The sequence below is a fragment of the Gorilla gorilla genome, chromosome 13 (assembly GCF_029281585.2).
Source record: "Gorilla gorilla gorilla isolate KB3781 chromosome 13, NHGRI_mGorGor1-v2.1_pri, whole genome shotgun sequence".
Taxonomy (NCBI): domain Eukaryota; kingdom Metazoa; phylum Chordata; class Mammalia; order Primates; family Hominidae; genus Gorilla; species Gorilla gorilla.
The window spans coordinates 107,646,355-107,664,687 of NC_073237.2; the positions used below are offsets into that span (position 1 = coordinate 107,646,355).

General features: G+C 37.2%; 1 protein-coding gene across 4 annotated transcripts in view; it reads right to left on the reverse strand.

Moving 5' to 3' along the window:
* ECPAS (Ecm29 proteasome adaptor and scaffold) overlaps positions 1–18,333 on the reverse strand; it is a 122,961-nt gene that overhangs the window by 44,967 nt on the left and 59,661 nt on the right. For all 4 annotated transcript variants that reach the window (XM_019033872.4, XM_063696991.1, XM_031014477.3 and 1 more), the window contains 12 exons: positions 16,497–16,546; positions 15,433–15,499; positions 15,220–15,342; positions 13,296–13,399; positions 11,166–11,289; positions 9,558–9,638; positions 7,718–7,940; positions 7,186–7,277; positions 5,305–5,439; positions 4,265–4,427; positions 3,324–3,496; positions 1,852–1,953 (listed from right to left, as the gene is read on the reverse strand). In XM_019033872.4, the coding sequence (XP_018889417.2) occupies positions 1,852–1,953; positions 3,324–3,496; positions 4,265–4,427; positions 5,305–5,439; positions 7,186–7,277; positions 7,718–7,940; positions 9,558–9,638; positions 11,166–11,289; positions 13,296–13,399; positions 15,220–15,342; positions 15,433–15,499; positions 16,497–16,546 (1,437 nt within the window). The remainder of the gene's footprint in view (positions 1–1,851; positions 1,954–3,323; positions 3,497–4,264; positions 4,428–5,304; positions 5,440–7,185; positions 7,278–7,717; positions 7,941–9,557; positions 9,639–11,165; positions 11,290–13,295; positions 13,400–15,219; positions 15,343–15,432; positions 15,500–16,496; positions 16,547–18,333) is intronic.

Below are 18,333 nucleotides of genomic sequence, written 5' to 3' on the forward strand. Positions count from 1 at the left end.
CACCCTAGGCCACACAGGGATACCCTGTCTCTATAAAAAATTAAAATATTAGCCAGGCATGGTGGCGCATGCCTGTGGTCCCAGCTGCTTAGGAGGTGAGGTGGGAGGATGGTTTGAGCCTGGGAGATGTAATGTACTCCAGCCTTGGTGAGAGAATGAGATCCTATTGTAAAAATAAAATAAATAAAAAATAAAAACAGTTAAAAGAAACCAAAAAAACCTTCAGCACTGTGTCCTATTCGACTGTGAAGATATTCTGCTTCCGTTTCATGCTTTTCATTATTCTCATCATTTAATCTCTCTACCTTATTTCCATATTTCTAGCTTTTCATGTATTTCTAAACTCTTAAAATAATGGCATTAAAAGTAAGTTAAGAATCCAGATGAGCCTTCATTAAAAAAAAAAAAAAAACAGGCTGGGTGCAGTGGTTCACATCTGTAATCCCAGCACTTTGGGAGGCCGAGGTGGGCGGATCACCTGAGGTCAGAAGTTCAAGACCAGCCTGGTCAACATGGTGAAACCCTGTCTCTATTAAAAATACAAATATTAGCCAGGCGTGGTGGCGTGCACTTGTAATCCCAGCTACTTGGGAGGCTGACGAAGGAGAATCGCTTGAACCCGGGAGGTGGAGGTTGCAGTGAGCCAAGATCATGTCACTTTACTCCAGCCTGGGAGACAGAGCAAAACTCCATCTCAGGAAAAAAAAAAAAAAAAAAAACCTAGAAGAAACCCACCTCACTCAGGGATTCAAAAAAGGAAAAAGATGAGAAAACCACTATCATAAGTTTCTCTCCAAGTGGTTACAATGTTAATGACATCCCAGGAGACGTAGATTGTCTAAAAAAATTCACGTTAAAAATACTGAATTCAGAATCCAGACTAATATCAACTCTCTTACTCGGGTGCCTCAGCCCTTAGCCTCAATTATCTCTTCTCCCTCCCATCATTTAAGGCCCAGCAGAAACCTCTCCTCCAAAGACATACACTAACTCTTCCTGATAGAATTACACCTTCCTTTGTGATTCTACTGCCTTACATGCAAATGTCTCTTCATTCGGTTACTTAGTCTGCCAATATTTACTGAGGTCCTACTATTACCAATCACACTGCTAGGCACTTGTTTTACAACGGTAAGCAAATCAGAGTCTGCATTCAGTCTGGTGGGCCATTAGAAACTGTGATAAATGCTGTGAAGAAAAAGAATGAGAGACATGATGGCACAAGTAACTAAAGAATCTACCCTAGTATGATGGGTCAGGGAAGGCTTTTCAAGGAGCACAGCAACAAGCCGAGAAGGAAGTAGGAGGCTTTCAAAAGCTCAGTGCAAGGCGGCCAAAGAGGCTGGTATACAGAAAGTGAGTGAATGTCATGAATCAAGGCTAGGAAAAGCAGGGCCAGATCAGGCCATGCTGAGATACTTAGTACAGTATCTTGGCATTTGCCTACTTGTAGGTCTTCTCCACTACACACTAGGCATCTAGAGGACAGAAGCTAAATCATCAGACTTGAAAACAACTGAAATACCAACTGAAACACTCAAGAACTACTGTTTTTTAGTGGCTCACTCCACACATCTGGCTGACGGGCTATGTGGATATGTTTCCCCTTCTACCCACACTGCACCGCACTTTGCTCAAAAATTTTAAGAAAAGGTCTTTCCCTCATAGGTGATTTAGTCAGTGCTATACCTAGCACGGTGATGAGCACAAAACTAGTACTCAAGTATCTGGTGAATAAACAAGTAAACGCTTAATTAAAAATCTCACAGCATGCAAAACTGCACCTAAAAAAAAAAAAAAGACCAATGCCTTTTCTCTGAATAACTAACAATCAGGTAGCAATATAAATACCTCCACAGAATCCATCAGACCTTGCAAGAGGAGTTTCTGGTGAGGAAAATCTCCATCCCCAACTGGAAAATATCCCAGTGTTTGGATTGCTCGTTCTTTCATCTGGAAGAACACCAATTTTTTTTCTTTTAAACAGAGTATATAATAGCTTTACCCCAGTGCAGTATTTCCAAAATGAGATGACAGGAAGCGCAGTCTATCTAACACATCAACACAAAAGTTTTTACAAAAGCATCAAATTTTACAGTCGTATGTCTATAAGTCATTGAAGATAGAAACACACAAATCTGAGTCCCCTAAGGATCCACAGCTGCAAAAGAAGAAGGAAGAAAGCCTTTAACTAGGCTTATTACCTTTCAAACTATAACGATTTAAAATGTGGGTTCTGGGCCCAGAGGACCTAGGACCAAATCACATCTCAACCATTTCAGCATATACTGGTGTGCGACCTTAAGCAAGTTATTTCCCCTCCCTGTGACTCTGTTTCCTCATGTTATCTCACATAGAGATGACAACTGTGCCTATTTCACTAGACCTTTTAGAAGATTCAATCAATGCATGCAAAGCACTTAACATACTCTCCGGCACATTAGAAGTGCTTAACAATGTTTGGCAATGATTAGTTAATAGCTAATAAAAACTATACTGTGTATCTTCTCACAAAGTTTTAAACAGTAGCTAGACCAAGATTAAGATTATAGGAATTAGGCCAGGCTCGGTGGCTCAAGCCTGTAATCCCAGCACTTTCGGAGGCCGAGGCAGGCAGGATTGCCTGAGGTCAGGAGTTCGAGACCAGCCTGGCCAACATGGTGAAACCCCATCTCTACTAAAAATACAAAAATTAGCTGGGCATGGTGGCGTGCACCTGTAATCTCAGCTACTCAGGAGGCTGAGGCAGGAGAATCACCTGCCTCAACCTGGGAGGTGGAGGTTGCAGTGAGCCGAGATCACGCCATTGCACTTTAGCTTGAGCAGCAAGAGCAAAACTCCATCTCAAAAAAAAAAAAAAAAGATTATATCAATTAAACTTGTAGTAGTAAACTGATATTTCTGCTCATTAAATCATCTTACACCTCAAAATTGAGGTGTTTTGATCACAAAACTGGCTTTAGGAGGTTAGGATTTATATTTGGCCTAAAATAAAAAAAATCACAAAATTACTTAACATTTTATTATACACCTTTTGCATGACAAAAGATATTTCCTGATGAATTTAATACTTCACTCAAATCTTAACAGGTATAAAGACCTAAATTGGAATGACTGGGCCAAAAGATGTGCACACTAAGATTGTACACAGATAACCTCTAGCTCAAAAGTAAACACTTAAGACTTGCTTCTTTATCACCCATTTTTACATTAAATCCTTCCTCCAGCTGTAATGCCATCTACTCTCATTATAATTTGTTTTTGCTCATTTATGCATAGAAAGACCGAATTCCAGAAAGGGAAGAAATAAGAAAAAAACTTACCTTATTTGTTTCTTTACTGGAAGGTATTCTACTTAGTAAGCTTTCTACAAGATGCAATTTGGTAAAGCCAGATCCCTCACTGGGGATTGGAAGTGGACCATTTCTGCCAATTTCACCCAGGGCTGTGCAGGCAGCAATTGCCAGGAGGGGTGATGTACTGTCCAAAAATGAGCCTGTAAGCACATTTAGCCAAAAAGAGAATTATATACCATTATCCTTACGACCCAAAGCAACCAGTGATGTACTCAAGGTTCTTTTTAAGACGGCAAAATAAAATCAAAGTGTACGATATATTCTAGTTGACAATTTGTCAACATTTATTCAGTGGAAAGACAACACGGCAACAGGGGATAGAGTAGAATTTTTTTAATGTATAAATTTGTTCCCATAATAGGATCATCTCTGTTTATAAAAACATGTAGGAAAACAATGTACAGAAAAAAAAATAAGAGTGCTTTCATTGCTTTGTTTTTTGCTTTGTTTGTTTTGGTTTTTTGAGACAAGGTCGAGCTCTGTCACCCAGTCGGGAGTGCAGTGGCATGATCACAGCTCACTGCAGCCTCGACCTCCCAGGCTCCAGTGATTCTCCCACCTTAGCTTCCTCAGTAGTTGAGGCTACAGGTACACGCCACCATACCAAGCTAATTTTGTTTATTTTTTTGTAGAGGCTAGGTCTCACTATGCTGACTAGACTGGTCTCAAACTCTTGGACTCAAGTGATCCTCCCACCTTGGCCTCCCAAAGTACTGAGATTATAGGCATGAGCCACCACACCCAGCCTTCGTTGTTATTAAAAATACAGAATTTATCAAGTAAGTTTTTTATGAAAAAGCTTGTGTCTTTTAAAATACAATGCCATAAAAAGAAACTGAAACGCCATATTAAAATTTAACATAATTCAAAAACTGCAACACCCAAATCGGCATAAAGACATTAATTACCTATTGTTTCTGTAGCACTCTGAATGAGTTCCTCTTGATCAGGGAGGGTGTCAGCATTTCTCTCCAGGTCTTGTTGCTCTGACATTCTCATTTTCTTTTTAGCCAAATACCTTCCCACCGTGAATCCCAATGCAAGCAAGGATCCATGCTGTATCTCCGGGCTCTGAATTTAGCAAAAACAATAGCATATCTCTGGCTCTCTCTCATATACGCAAGAATACATGGCAGTAACTGTGTGTCGATTAGGATCATCTCTCCAACAAAACATAAGGCTAAAGAATAAAGTGAACACTCGAGGTTTCACTGGATGCTAATGCATCGAGCTTAGGAAACGAGAGAAACCTTGAGTTTCTAACGGAATTTTGAGAAGCTGAATCTTGATTCACTTTAAGATTTACATTCTGTAATTCCATGCCCACTCCAATTCCGGGTGAGATGACTTTCCTACTTGCTCCTACATGCTCCCACGCCACTTTCTAGCTTACAGCACTTATGTAACTAGAATATCATAACTTTCACACATAATGTCTTCCTATTGCCAACAAAAGACAATAAACAGATCCTATTTCTAATTGCCAAAACCTCCAAACACAGGGTAACCAACAAACTATGTGAAGTAAAACTTGTTTTTTCACTGGCAGCAGATGAGGAAGAAAAAAGGAGCTAACATTTCTCGCTTTCAGTACTCATCAGGCCCGACCCTGCTTAGTTTCCAAGATCAGATGAGATTAGGTGTGTTCACGGTGGTATGGCTGCAGGCTCTGAGCCATACAACAGGATTGTTGTACCAGGGATTCTCATGTATTTATGAATCACTGTACTCCTAGCACCTAAAACAGTGCTTATCAGACACAGCACCCGTATCTGTAAAGTGAGCTGACTGAACCAATGTATTACCTATCTCATTTACTCTTTATGGTCATAAAAGCAAGGAATTTGTAAGTTCATTTTACAAATGAGAACATAAAAGTCAAAAATAAGTTAGATCCTTTTATAAAACCCTATCTCCCACAAAAAAGAATGAAAACAAAATAACATACGTGATTGTCTTTTGTAGTCTTTATAAGCTGTTCTATCATTGATTTCAACTCATTCCCCGACACTGTTGATACCACTACAGAATAAAACAACGCTGCCAGTTCGCGCATTTCTTCTTTACTGCTATTCATCAGACTCTGAGCAGTATAAAAAAAAAAACAAATATATACATGACACAGAACCACGTGCCTGATGACAACATCTTTTAAAATTAAAAGAATGTTCAATCTGTTGATGGATATTGAGAAAAAAACAAGCCATTATTTGAAAACAAAATGAAAGCTGAATGAATTAGATAACAAAATCTTAGGTCCATTTTCGTCAAAGATACACAAGTACAAAACAGGTGAAACTTATTCACAGATGATCTAAAGCAAGGGTCAGCAAACTTCTGTAAAAAAACAAAAAGGCTTTATGGGCCATTTGGTCTCTGCTGCAACTACTCCATTCTGCCACTGCAGTACAAAGGCAGCAACAGACAATACACAATGAATGAGTGTGGCTGGGTTCCAGTAAAACATGGACACGACAATGTTTGTCTCATGAAACGTTATTCGTTTCTTGATTTTTTTTTCCACATTTAAAAATGTAAAAACCATTCTTAGCTTGCAAACCATACAAAAACAGGAGGCAGGCCCTATTTGGACCTTTGACTATAGCATGACAACCTCTCATCTAAAACATCAAAGCTCAATAAAATCATTTTAAAATCAGTCAATATTCATAAGAAATAAAAAAACCTTTTTAAACTAGAAGAAATTTCATAAGACCAGACTATCCAGAAATGTGCAAAACTCACACCTCTTGGCAAATTTCATTCATGTTTTCACACTTAAAGACATAATTTTTACATTTTTACCATCATTCAAGCTGTATTTTCCAAAAAAAGAACCACAATATGTAGCACATGGAGATACAGAAAACTGTATGGGCCAATACTTATACAAAAAAAAAAAATTATTCATTATTTATCTGAAATTCAAATTTAACTGAGTATCTTGTATTTTTATTTTCCAAACCTGGCATCCCTTTTGGTGTGGCCATGAGACAGGGACACCCTCATACATGACTGTTAGAAGTGTACATTGGTACCACACACGGAGTGTGTGGCATTACCTATGAAAATTACAAAAACACATGTCCTCTGATACAGCTATTCCACTTCTAGGGAATCCATCTAAAACATATACTTCCTCAATATGCAAGATGATAGATTATTCATTGCAGCAGAATGGAAGTACTCTAAATGACCATCTATAAAGATCTAGAATACATGATAGTACATTCATACAATAAAAACTGAGGCTGTTAAAGAAGATGCTCTCTCCATAGTTGTAGTGGAATAGCTCTCTACTATTAAGTGAAAGAATGTATAAAACAGTATGAATAGTATGCTGCTTTTGATAAAAAGATGGGACAAAAATTTTAAATGCATGTTTTTATGTGTATGTACATAAGTAAACTCTAGAAAGCATGCCATATATAAGTGGTGACTTACATATGTTTGTCAGAGGGGAGAGGAAAGGACAAAAATTAGAAGGCTTGGGTAGGTTGGAGATGGTTACAGAAAGGAGACATTTTACATAGTTTTTATTTAAACTACACAAATCTATTGCTTATTTTTTCAAAAAAAAAAAAAACTTTTGAAACAGAAAAGGAACTTTTTTTTACTCCTATGCTTCTCAATTCATCTCCCAATCTCCTCCAGATGTGTCAATGAGACATAGTGACCTACATGCTTCCCAGTAAGTGTCTGATGATAAGAGAGTTTTCAAAACGACCTAAAGGCAGAAAAGGTCATAAGGATGCTGGCAGGAAAAATAAATCATGAAGTTAAGGTCTGAAATAGAATTTTTTTTAAAAAAGGTACATGCAGAACATACCTTTATCCATTCTGTTTTGTCTACAAATTTGGTAGCCAGCTTTTCTGGATACACTGACACAGCTTCCAATAGACAGTACATAACCGGCAAACCTAAAAAAGAATTCAGAATCACCTTAAATTTCAAGAAAAGTAATGAACATACAGGGATCACTAAATTCCTTTAAAGTATAGGGCCACTGCTTTAGCACACATTCTTTCGGTTCTATTATAAAAAAAAAAAAAAACCTACACAACCTAAATATAGTATGTGATTCACTACAGCAAATTTACAGATGAGCTATCTATAAAAAGGATATCCTGTTCTTCACATCCACTTCCGAAGTAAAAATGTATTTATCTATTGTTAGCATTTCTTTCCGAAAAAAGAAGTAGTGTATCCAGAATGAATCAGATAAGTTTAAAAAGAAACAAAGGCTAATGTTCAGTTACAGAAGAAAAAGAATAATTTTGCTATAAATACTTAGCAAAGTTTAAAAGTAGATTTTTGCTTAAGTGCTTTAATATCTTTCCTTCGCGTCACATATTCCTACCTCCAACACCTGCTAACAGCTGCTGAAGCAGGCCAACGTAGATCTGGACAGGGTTAGTCTCCCCACTCTTGTTAGATGATGAGGGTGCCGTCTGCCCGCTTGACATTAAAGTCCGTATGTAGCGCCCAATGGCTGGGGCATGATCCTGCATATCAGCCAAACTCTGAGAGGTGGGCACCACCCCCGCACTGTGCGCAAGGCACATGCGCAAGTACAGAACGATCTACAACCAGAACAGAGAGGAAGACTGCATAAGCTTCTCGAAAAGTCAGTGTGGGAAGGTACTCTTCAAAGTAACAATTTCTAGTTTTGATTCACCCACACTTCTTTATAAAGCTATTCCAATCCTCATGGAAGGCAGAAAATATGCCATAATGGAGCAAAATTTGTATAATAAGGTTTGCAAATCCAAAGAATTTTTTAAGATTGTTAAAATACAAACTGAACTTTTAAAGTCAGAAATTGGAGCTGGAGGCTGTTATCCTTAGCAAACTAACGCAGGAACAGAAAATCAAATACCACATGTTCTCACTTATAAGTGGGAGTTAGATGATAAGAACTTCTGAACGCAAAGAAGCAAACAACAGACACTGGGGTCTACTTGAGGAGAGAGGGTGGGAGGAGGGAGAGGAGCAGAAAAGATAACTATGGGGTATTGGGCTTAATATCTGGGTAACGAAATAGTATATACAACAAACCCCCAAGACACATATTTACCTATATAACAAACCTTCACACGTACCCTCAAACCTAAAATAAAAGTTAAAAATTATAATAAAAATCATTATTTTTTAAAAGCCGTGTGTGCGTGTGTGTGTGTGTGAGAGAGAGAGAGAGAAAGACAGAGAGAGAGGAAAGAAATCTGAAGCAAATGGCCTATTACTCCTGCAGAATTCCAGTTGTGTTTACTCCACTGACACAAGAATCTGAGAAAATGGGTTCAATTCATCTACAGAAAAATAGATATAACACCATAAAAACCTCTGATATAGACCAGACGCAGTGGCTCACGCCTGTAATCCCAACACTTTGGGAGGCTAAGGCAGGAGGACTGCTTTAGCCCAGGAGTTCAAGACCAGCCTGGGAAACATGGTGAAACCCATCTCTACCAAAAAGATAACAAAATTAGCCAGGAGTGGTGGTGCACGCCTGTAGTCATGGCTACTCAGGAGACTGGGACGGAGGTTCACTTGAGCCCAGGAGGCGAGGTTGCAATGAACCGCGATCACGCCATTCGCTGTACTCCAGCATGGACAACAGAGTGAGACTCCTTCTCAAAAAAAAAACCAAACAAACAAAAAAAACAACCCTTACATAAACAGGCTGCCAAGGAGTCCATCCTCTGGAAGCTTTTTCATTGATCGTTAAAATAGGATAGGCAGCAAATTCACTGTGAATATTCTTAATCCGAACAAGATCACCTCTTGTAATTTACCTAGAGCAAGTCAATAATCTAAAAAACAGAATTTCCCTTAATAAGTGTGATCAATTAATCCTCTCCAACCTTCAAAACTAAATAACCCTAACAACCTCAACAACAGGTTGGCTTTAAAACCCAAATCTAACTTGCTGCAAAATCCCAATAGTAATCACTACAGAACATCCAGATTTTTCACAAAAAGAATCTCACTGAGATAAATATATTTACATACTTCACTATGAATTAAAATAATACCAATTTCCCAATACTGTTTTTTTAAATAAACAACCCGATGAAGAACAATGACACCACAATATGGGTTTACCTAAAACACAACAAAATGACAGACCCCTCTTTGGGTGTGGTGTGATCTTTTTAGAACACTTACAAAAAGTAAATAGAAATATATGAAAGTTCTACCTCTCCAAAGGCTGCTGGGTTAAATGGAAGGACAGTGGTCCCGGTCATGTACTTGACTGGAGTTTTCATTCGATGAGAAGCCTAAGTTTAAAAAGTCCAAAACAGACACAATTACTGAAAAATGAAGCATACCTGCCCTTCCTCAACTCAAAAACAACTGTGTTTCTAGCTACATGTCCTAAGTTTGCTTCTTTTTCTGATCAAAGATTTTCCACTTTCCTATTAACCATGCTGATCGTGCATGTCCCTCACACACTAAATGACAAGTGTATTGCCCTTTTTCCATGTTTGTTCTGGTTTGTTTAAAAATAATAAACCTATTCCAGACACCTACTAATATGGTCATCTCAGGTCACTGCATGCCAGTTATTTCCATTAATAATGAAAGTAGGAGAAAAATACAAGCAGAGAATCTTCTGACCACAAATAGACTGTGCTGCTATGTGGAAAACAGAATCATGGCCGCTGCATACCGACCTTCAACTCCCTTAAGGTGCCTACCTAGCAAAGAGCTAGGATCACCAGTGGAGGTAAAAGGTAGGAAGGTGTCCTCCAGCAAAGTGGGACAGAGTCAAGGCCTGGAGGGGGTGGATGGTCATTACTGCCAATATCCTGGATCTACTAGCAGAAAACACTGTGCAAAAGCAAAAATTTACAAAAGCAGATGGGATGCTCTCTTATGAACATGGTGGGAAGAACATGAACTGTTCCCTGAAGCATCCTTAAACTTATACTACCCTAAAGAGTGCCCTTAAAAATAAAAAGGAGAACCAGCGTGGGCAATATAGCAAAACCCTGTCTCTACAAAAAATAAAAAAATTAGCCAGGCACGGTGGTGCACGCCTGTAGTCCCAGCTATCGGGAGGCTGAGGAGGGTGGATCACTTGAGTCTGGGAGGTGGAGGTTTCAGTGAACTGAGACCACACCACTGCACTCTAGCCTGGGTGACCACAGCAAGACCCTGTCTCAAAAAATAATAAAAAAATTTTAAAAAAAGGAGATTATTTTTAAGCATGTCATATTAAGGGAAAAAATATTTAACACAGCCAAAATGTTGCCAAGCATGAAAGGAATTATAAGTAATTCAAGTTTAGGAAAAACAGATCAATTACAGTTGAGGATTATAATTTTTTTTCCTCACTTTGTATCTTCTTCTTATTTTAAGTATTAATGCTAGAAACTTTATGAGTCAGCTGGGCATGGTGGTTCACGCCTGTAAACCTAGCACTTTGGGAGGCCAAGGCAGGTGGATCACCTGAGGTCAGGAGTTCAAGACCAGCCTGGCCAACATGGTGAAACACTGTTTCTACTAAAAATACAAAAAATTAACCGGGCTTGGTGGCAGGCGCCTATAATCCCAGCTATTCAGGAGCTGGGGCAGGAGAATCACTTGAACCCAGGTAGTGGAGTTTGCAGTGAGCCAAGATCATGCCATTGCACTCCAGCCTGGGCAACAAGAGCGAAGCTCCATCTCAAAAAAAAAAGAAAAGAAAAGAAAAAGAAATTTTATGAGTCAACATCTAGTGATTACATTTTTCACTTTAAAGATGTTTTTATTTTCATCATCCATTATGATTTAGACTAATTACCTTAAGTTGCATGCCATACCTTTTCTTGGATGTAATAAACCATTTCTGGGAAGGAAGGCATCTGCTCAGAAGTACTTTCTTTTCTGTTTCTACCTGGAAGACACCTTAATACGCGTTGTGCTTCTCCATGAACTTCTTCACGTCTTTCAGAAAAAGACGAATAAGAATAAAAAATAAATGTCACCAATTGGAAATGATCATTTGAAGAATAAGAACAGCAATTTTATTTGGCAGCTAGAGTTCTCAGAAAATGTCTTAAATACATTCTTGGCTATCTAAGCAGAGTCAACATAACACATTATAAGAAATCACTTCTTTTCAGAAATTGCATGAGGTCCGGGGACTCATCTGGCTTACATCTTTGAATTTGACTCACATTAAAAAACAAGATAGGATACTTTAAGTAAATTATTATGTAAATATCTATGTGTATGCTTTACCTCATAGAGTTAAACCATAAACAACTATAATACATATTTTAAAATTCAGTGACTATCCAGTGGTCTACACACTCCACCCAAACTCTTACATCTCTATGTATTCAGCTACAATTCTGTACAACTAATAACTCATAAGTGACATTAAAGTGTAAAAATATAAACCCCAACCAATTTCAGACCACCTAGAGACTGATCTCAGCAATAGTCTTATCCAGATACCATATAAAGGCCTTTTAATTCTTCAATTGCCTCTGAGCGTGTCTCATTTTCCAAACAACACATAAAGGGCCGAAAAGAAAGAATTAATAAATAATTCCTTAAGTTGTCAGAGGATTTTCATTTGACCTGAATGGTTTTAACCTAAGAAGGAAAACTGTTGAATTAGTTATGCTTTGTTTTTGGTTTCTTAAACAAAAACAATTTTCAGCACTTACAGAGTAAGATACAGCAGTTAAGAGCTCTATTTGGAAGTCCAACTCCCTAGACTTAAATCCTTGCTCTAACATGAATTGACACCTTGGCTGCCACGCCCCAGTACATCTGGCCTGTGGTTGGGAAACTAACATAAAAAAATTAAGAAGCAACAGAGCACCAGAATCAACATTTACAATCCAAAGCCACTTTAACCAGATTGAAATGTGCTCTATGAGAAGCAGCAGCCAAGATCAGAAGTCAAAAATCAGCGCCTGGTAATAACTTGTGATGTCCAATTAAAATACCAACCAAATAAATAACAGCAAAATATATACAACTTACAGTAAAGAAAATAAATGGCATGAGGGGTACACAGCTGGCCAACTAGAACACTGAAACAGTTATCAAGGAATTACCCATTTTTAAAAAATGTACCATAAAAGTTTATGGGCAAGGGTGTTCAAATCATCATAGAATGCATAATTTTATTTAAACTATTCCTCAGAATAAATGAGGCTTTTCATCTCCCCAAATAAGGCTATCCCTGATAACAAAAAAGAAAAACATACAAGAATCTCACTTAAAGGATGCAAAAATTCTAAACGTTAAATGTAGTAATGGTTTATTATGAAGTAGATTAGAATGCTGCATGGATTTTAAGATGGCATTGACTGTAAGACATACAACAGATTTGAAAAGAGTTGTTTAAATATGTCCACATATATTTCATTATATGTACATGACTTTTAAAGGCATGTCCCAATTTCAAAACCATTTAAATATTCTTTTAAAAAGCATTATACACTCTAGAAAATGCAGTAGCATAATTCATTAATATAAAATGCAACTTATACCTCATTTAAAAATATATTAGATATAAAATGATACTCCATATTTAATAAAATATTAATACATATGTCAAACCATCAGCATCAGCCTTTTTTCTCCTTACATAGGGCTTGTTTTTAGATATATAATTATATTACACATGCAATCATATAATTTGATTTACACTTGACCATTTCATAAGCATTTTCCGTATTAGCTATATATCATATATTACACATATATATCTACATAATGTATATTATATAGATATATACATGTAATATTTATATTACTATGTAAATACATAGGTATATGAGTACAGGTCTATATCACATCAAGAGCCATACTTTCTTTAATAAATAGCTTCTAAATTTCATAGACCAACATTGTAAACAATACAACTTTTAGTAATTTTCAAATAAATTCAAAATAAACCAAAATTCAAATTAACACCTTTTGAAACTTACGGATCTCCTGCAGCCAGTAGCAGCAAATATCTGGAAGGGATATGATCTGAGGGAAACACCGTACTGGCAAATTTCACAGCCACTTGTCGAACTTGAACTTCAGGCTATTTGATGTGTAAACATACACAGACCACCCCGATCCAAAAAAGGAAAAGGAAAAGGAAAATCAATTACCAGCCATTCATTCCAATCAAGATGAGTCTTCCTAACTGTAAACAATTCAAAATTCTAAGGTGACATTTTAATAAATGTGTATCTAAATAAATTAAATAAATCATTTGTTCAAGATCTTTAATCATGTTGTTTAAGTCTTGGACAGTGGCATTACTTAAAGACTATTCTTATAATTTTAGAGGATCCTCCAGGTAAAGTAGGAAGACCTCCAAGGACCATAACTAGAGAATCTCTGTGCATCCTCAGCCCAAACCTTGGGACCACGGTCACTGTGACAGTTTCTAGCCATCACCTCTGCCACCCCAACTCTCAAACTGTCAGTTACATGAGTGAAACTCAGGTATTTGGCAGAAATTACAAACAGAGCCTACTTGGAATCCCCACCAATTTGAAGCTAAATACTTCAAATTGAGCTTCTCAGATTAGCTCAAAGCAGTTTCAACTACAGAAATATATTCAATTAACTAAGATTAATAATCTGTAACTACAAAGTTCAACCAGAAAAGCAGTTTTAGAATCTACTGATCCTGAAGCTTTATTCTTACGTATCTTCCCCAGGTCACTCCTCTAGCCACAAACATAAGTGAAATAAGAGAGACATTAAAAATATATATATTGTCCCACTCATTCTGGCATTCTTGCTATTTAGCATTCCCTGAACTACATTAAAAAGTGAGGATATTAAAGACTAGCCTAAATTACATAACTAACCTAGAGTTTGGTGGCTTTAAATGTTGTCTGTGAAAAGAAAAGAAATTAGCTTTGTCTTGGTAATAGTGTTACATGATTTGATCTGTGTGCACAGAACCAGTATCTGTGTTTATACAAGCATCACACTTCCTTGTAAAGTTACCTAGAGAAAGTTTAAAGTATTCTATTCTAATGAGCTTCCAAATACGCCTACACACCTTTGTCCATAACATATGACCATGAACCACATGCACTGCACACTAAGAGCACTTGACAATAGGACTCCATCATAGTAAGCTTTCTGAATGTATATAATAGCACATTTAACCCTGTCATATTTTAATAGGAAGCAGATACCTTTCTGAACATTTAAAATTCCCTCAAAATATTAAATCATGTCAGTCTAATTCCATTAGGGCACAATTTATATTAATCTGACTGACACTTTTTAGTATCATTCTGTCTTCCAATCTCCCTCTCTTTCTACTCCTAAAAATGTGGGACAAAGAACTGACTAAAGCGAATATATAATATATTACATATTACATATATATACATATGTGTGTGTGTGTGTGTGTGTATATATATCTACAGATATTCAAAATCCTCCTACAAATTCCCATGAAAACCAAATAAAGAGGAAGAAGAGCATGTATGATAGTACTGGCTCACTTCCTAAAGACTCACTTTGACATATGGAATTTGTCTTTCATCCCTTCTGCTTTTCTCTGAAAATGTTACCTATCAAACTCTACCCCAGCGGACAGTAGTGCTCAGCTACCAGTTACAAAGACAAAACACTTCTAACTCGGAAGACATGGCATTAAGAATAGTTTTCCCACATGGAAAGCTCTAAACATAAGCATCGCTATGAATACTACCACTCCTTCTCCCCTAAAGTCAAATTTTCATCATGAAGAATTAAAAATAGATCCTAAATCACAGCCCAAGTGAAAGCAAATATTCCTCTTAATTATCAAAAGTTAAGTAGCAATTCAAATTTTGTTCTTAAAAACGTAAACCGTATACTACCCAGGCTTTGTAGTTCACACGGACCTACCTTTATTAAGTACGAAGCCACAAGTGCCTCCATGAGAGTTCGCTGTGCCCCTTCCAAAGTACTATACGCTCCAACCATCATAGATAAAGCTTCTTGAATAGCAAGTCGAGTCTCAGGCTCTTCCTATAAAGATGATAAAAATGTTTCCCTCCTTGTTGGGTTCCCAGGGGAACATCCAAACACAAAGCATAAACTTAGCAGCTGTTTCCCTACCTTGCAAAGGGCTTCAAAAAGCTGCTGCACAAGCGCTATATCCTTAGTGAATAAATGCGGCATTCGACTGCAAAAGAATGTAAAAATATTGTTACTATCATAAATTTCCAAGAGATGAAAAAGGGAAAAAATGAAACTAAACACAAATTTTCCTGAACTCTCTGAAGACAATGTCAGCATCATTACCTGCTCTGAGAGCCAAAAATTTTTCTAAGTATTTAATTCTTTAATCCAAATAACCCTTGATTAATATGCACATCTTCCAAATATCCCCTCTATAATATTCCATGCATTCAGTTAACATTTCTGATTTTAACATGAAGAAATTAGGTAAGACCAAACTGTGATCTAAACTAATGACTGTCACGGAAAGGGGCTTTGTTACTTCATGCCAACAGACAAGGGACAAGGTTGGCTGACAACCCTGCACTATATCCACTGATCTGGGGTGGCTTTCTTCCAAACCCCAAAGCTCCTTTCACTGTAGAGAAGAGCAAGACCTGGTCTATACAGGCCAACACAAAACCTGCACTGGGCGTGGAAGCAGCACATGGTGCCACTGAGAATGCTTCATCTCTATCTCCCTGCTTTCAAATACAGTGAAGGAAGATGAAGCAGGAGGAACTGGAATGAGGAAATCACATTGAGAAGAAAAAAAAATCTGTCAGGGCCACTCAGAATCATAAACACCATTCTCAGAAAAGAGAATCACTAGAAAAACCTTGATCACTGGGTTTATAAAGATTAGTGCCAAGTAGCAACAAAAACACTTAAGGTCAATCAAAAGTCTCTAGGGTACAAAAAAAGTAACCCATTATGACACAATTAAGTTCAAACTCTCATTTCAAGACCACCATTTAATACAGTAACATACCTTCAAATGTAAATTAAAATGTCTCACATCTTTTTCCTTCTACACAGAAGACATTTCTAAACAACCTATGACCATTAAATACATTGCCTTTCTGAATCACAACAAATTTATTCTCCGCCATTATTAAATGCCACTTAATTTTTCTCTGTTTACCAACACCATATCTCTCACTAAAAAAGAGTTTACTCACCTGGAGAGTTTTCCAACAGCTGAATATGCCATTGACAGTAGTTTAGGGTCCTTGAAATTAAAAAAAGAAAAGAAAGAAAAGAAAGAACAAAAAACAGACAAAACAAAAAATACAGTAAACAGTAAAACCTTTTCGCTGCAATTACATGCATTATTTTACTCCTTATTAAACCTAGGTCTCACTCTGTCTAACTACATGGTGTTAGCACCTGAACAACAACAAAAATGTCCAAACCCAGAATCCATCACACTAACTAAAAGGAAAAACAAGACAAAACCTTGCATCCCCAATCGCTCCAAAAAGAAAATGCGGTGGTCATAGATATGAAAGGTGTCTCTTAGCTGGTGCTGAGTTCAAGATATTTCAACACTATGTAACCTCCAAACACCAAAGTTCATCTTCAACACACTAAAAAACATAAACTCATTAGAAAACACATCACCGGTCCAACAGACTAGGATCCTCCGTCTCTCACCAAAATTGCAATAAACTATAGTGTGATTTTCTAAAAATCTACACTGTAATGAACAGCTTTCTATCATATTTTCTACCATAAAAAATTAAGAGGGTCATAATCACCAGGTGAATTAGTGAGGTTCTCTCCTCAAGATACAGATAGAGTTTTACATGGTTTTACGAAAACTAATAATCTGATTACTCAGAACACAATAAACTTCTACCAGCTAAAGTTTATGTGTTTATCCTAGGATTTGCCCTTCCACATCTAAATGGCTACTCTTATGGATTCATCTGTTGGGAAGACATGCAGATGTCATCTGCAGGTAAGGGGACTCACACCCTGTGGTTTGTCTGGCCTCTCTAACTTATATTTAAATATACAGCTTCTCCCCAAGAGCCCCAGCACATTTTTATTTCTACCAATGACTCTAAAGCATTTCACCATCTATGCCATAAAATAATCTGAGTGGTCCCCTAGATCTTAACCATGCAAGCATCACTCAATAGGAGAAAGAAGCTATGAGAACCAGGCCTACTTACTACCCCCAAAGCACAGCTGCACAGTAAATAAAGTGCCTTTCACTAATAATACCTACTAACGTGCCTTGACTATGGTGAACAATTTAGGTAGATTAACTCATTCAATCTTCACAGTAATCTAATCAAGCAGTATTATTTTCATTTTTCTAATAAGAAGGTGCAAAGAATTTAAGTAACTCACCAAAGAACAAAACTAGGATTCAAACTCAGTTCTAATTTCAGATGGTAAGATCTTGATCTCACTATACTACTGCAAACATGCATTCATGTTTAGCTTAGGCTGGGGAAAATAATGCTAATGAATTCTTGAAATATTACCTTTTCAAGCAAATTCCTTTTAAATATTGGAGATATTATAGTAAGAGAAATACAGCAGGGAAAAATGGGATTCAAAAATCCACAGTCCAAGGAATCCTCATCCCATTTAGCTTAAGGAATCAAAAATTTACTGAATGCATGTTTTGACAGAATTTTGAATCATTAAAATCTCAGCCCCATTATTTACCAGAGAAAAATATAAAAGAAAAAAAGTATCTTAGCCCCTGAGAATTAACAGTTTCCCAACACAAGCCAAATCCAAATAGTCACATAGGGAAATCAACATAAATTTCAATTCCTTTAATTCCATTTTTGCACAATAGCTAGAAGTAGCACAAAAGGTGCTGGCTGAAAAAATGCTATTTAAAGATACAGCAGGCTGGGCATGGTGGCTCATGCCTGTAATCCCAGCACTTAGGGAGGCCGAGGCAGGCGGATCACCTGAGGTCAGGAATTCAAGACCAGCCTGGCCTTGAGACGGCCAGTAGAGATGGCCAACCCATCTCTACTAAAAATACAA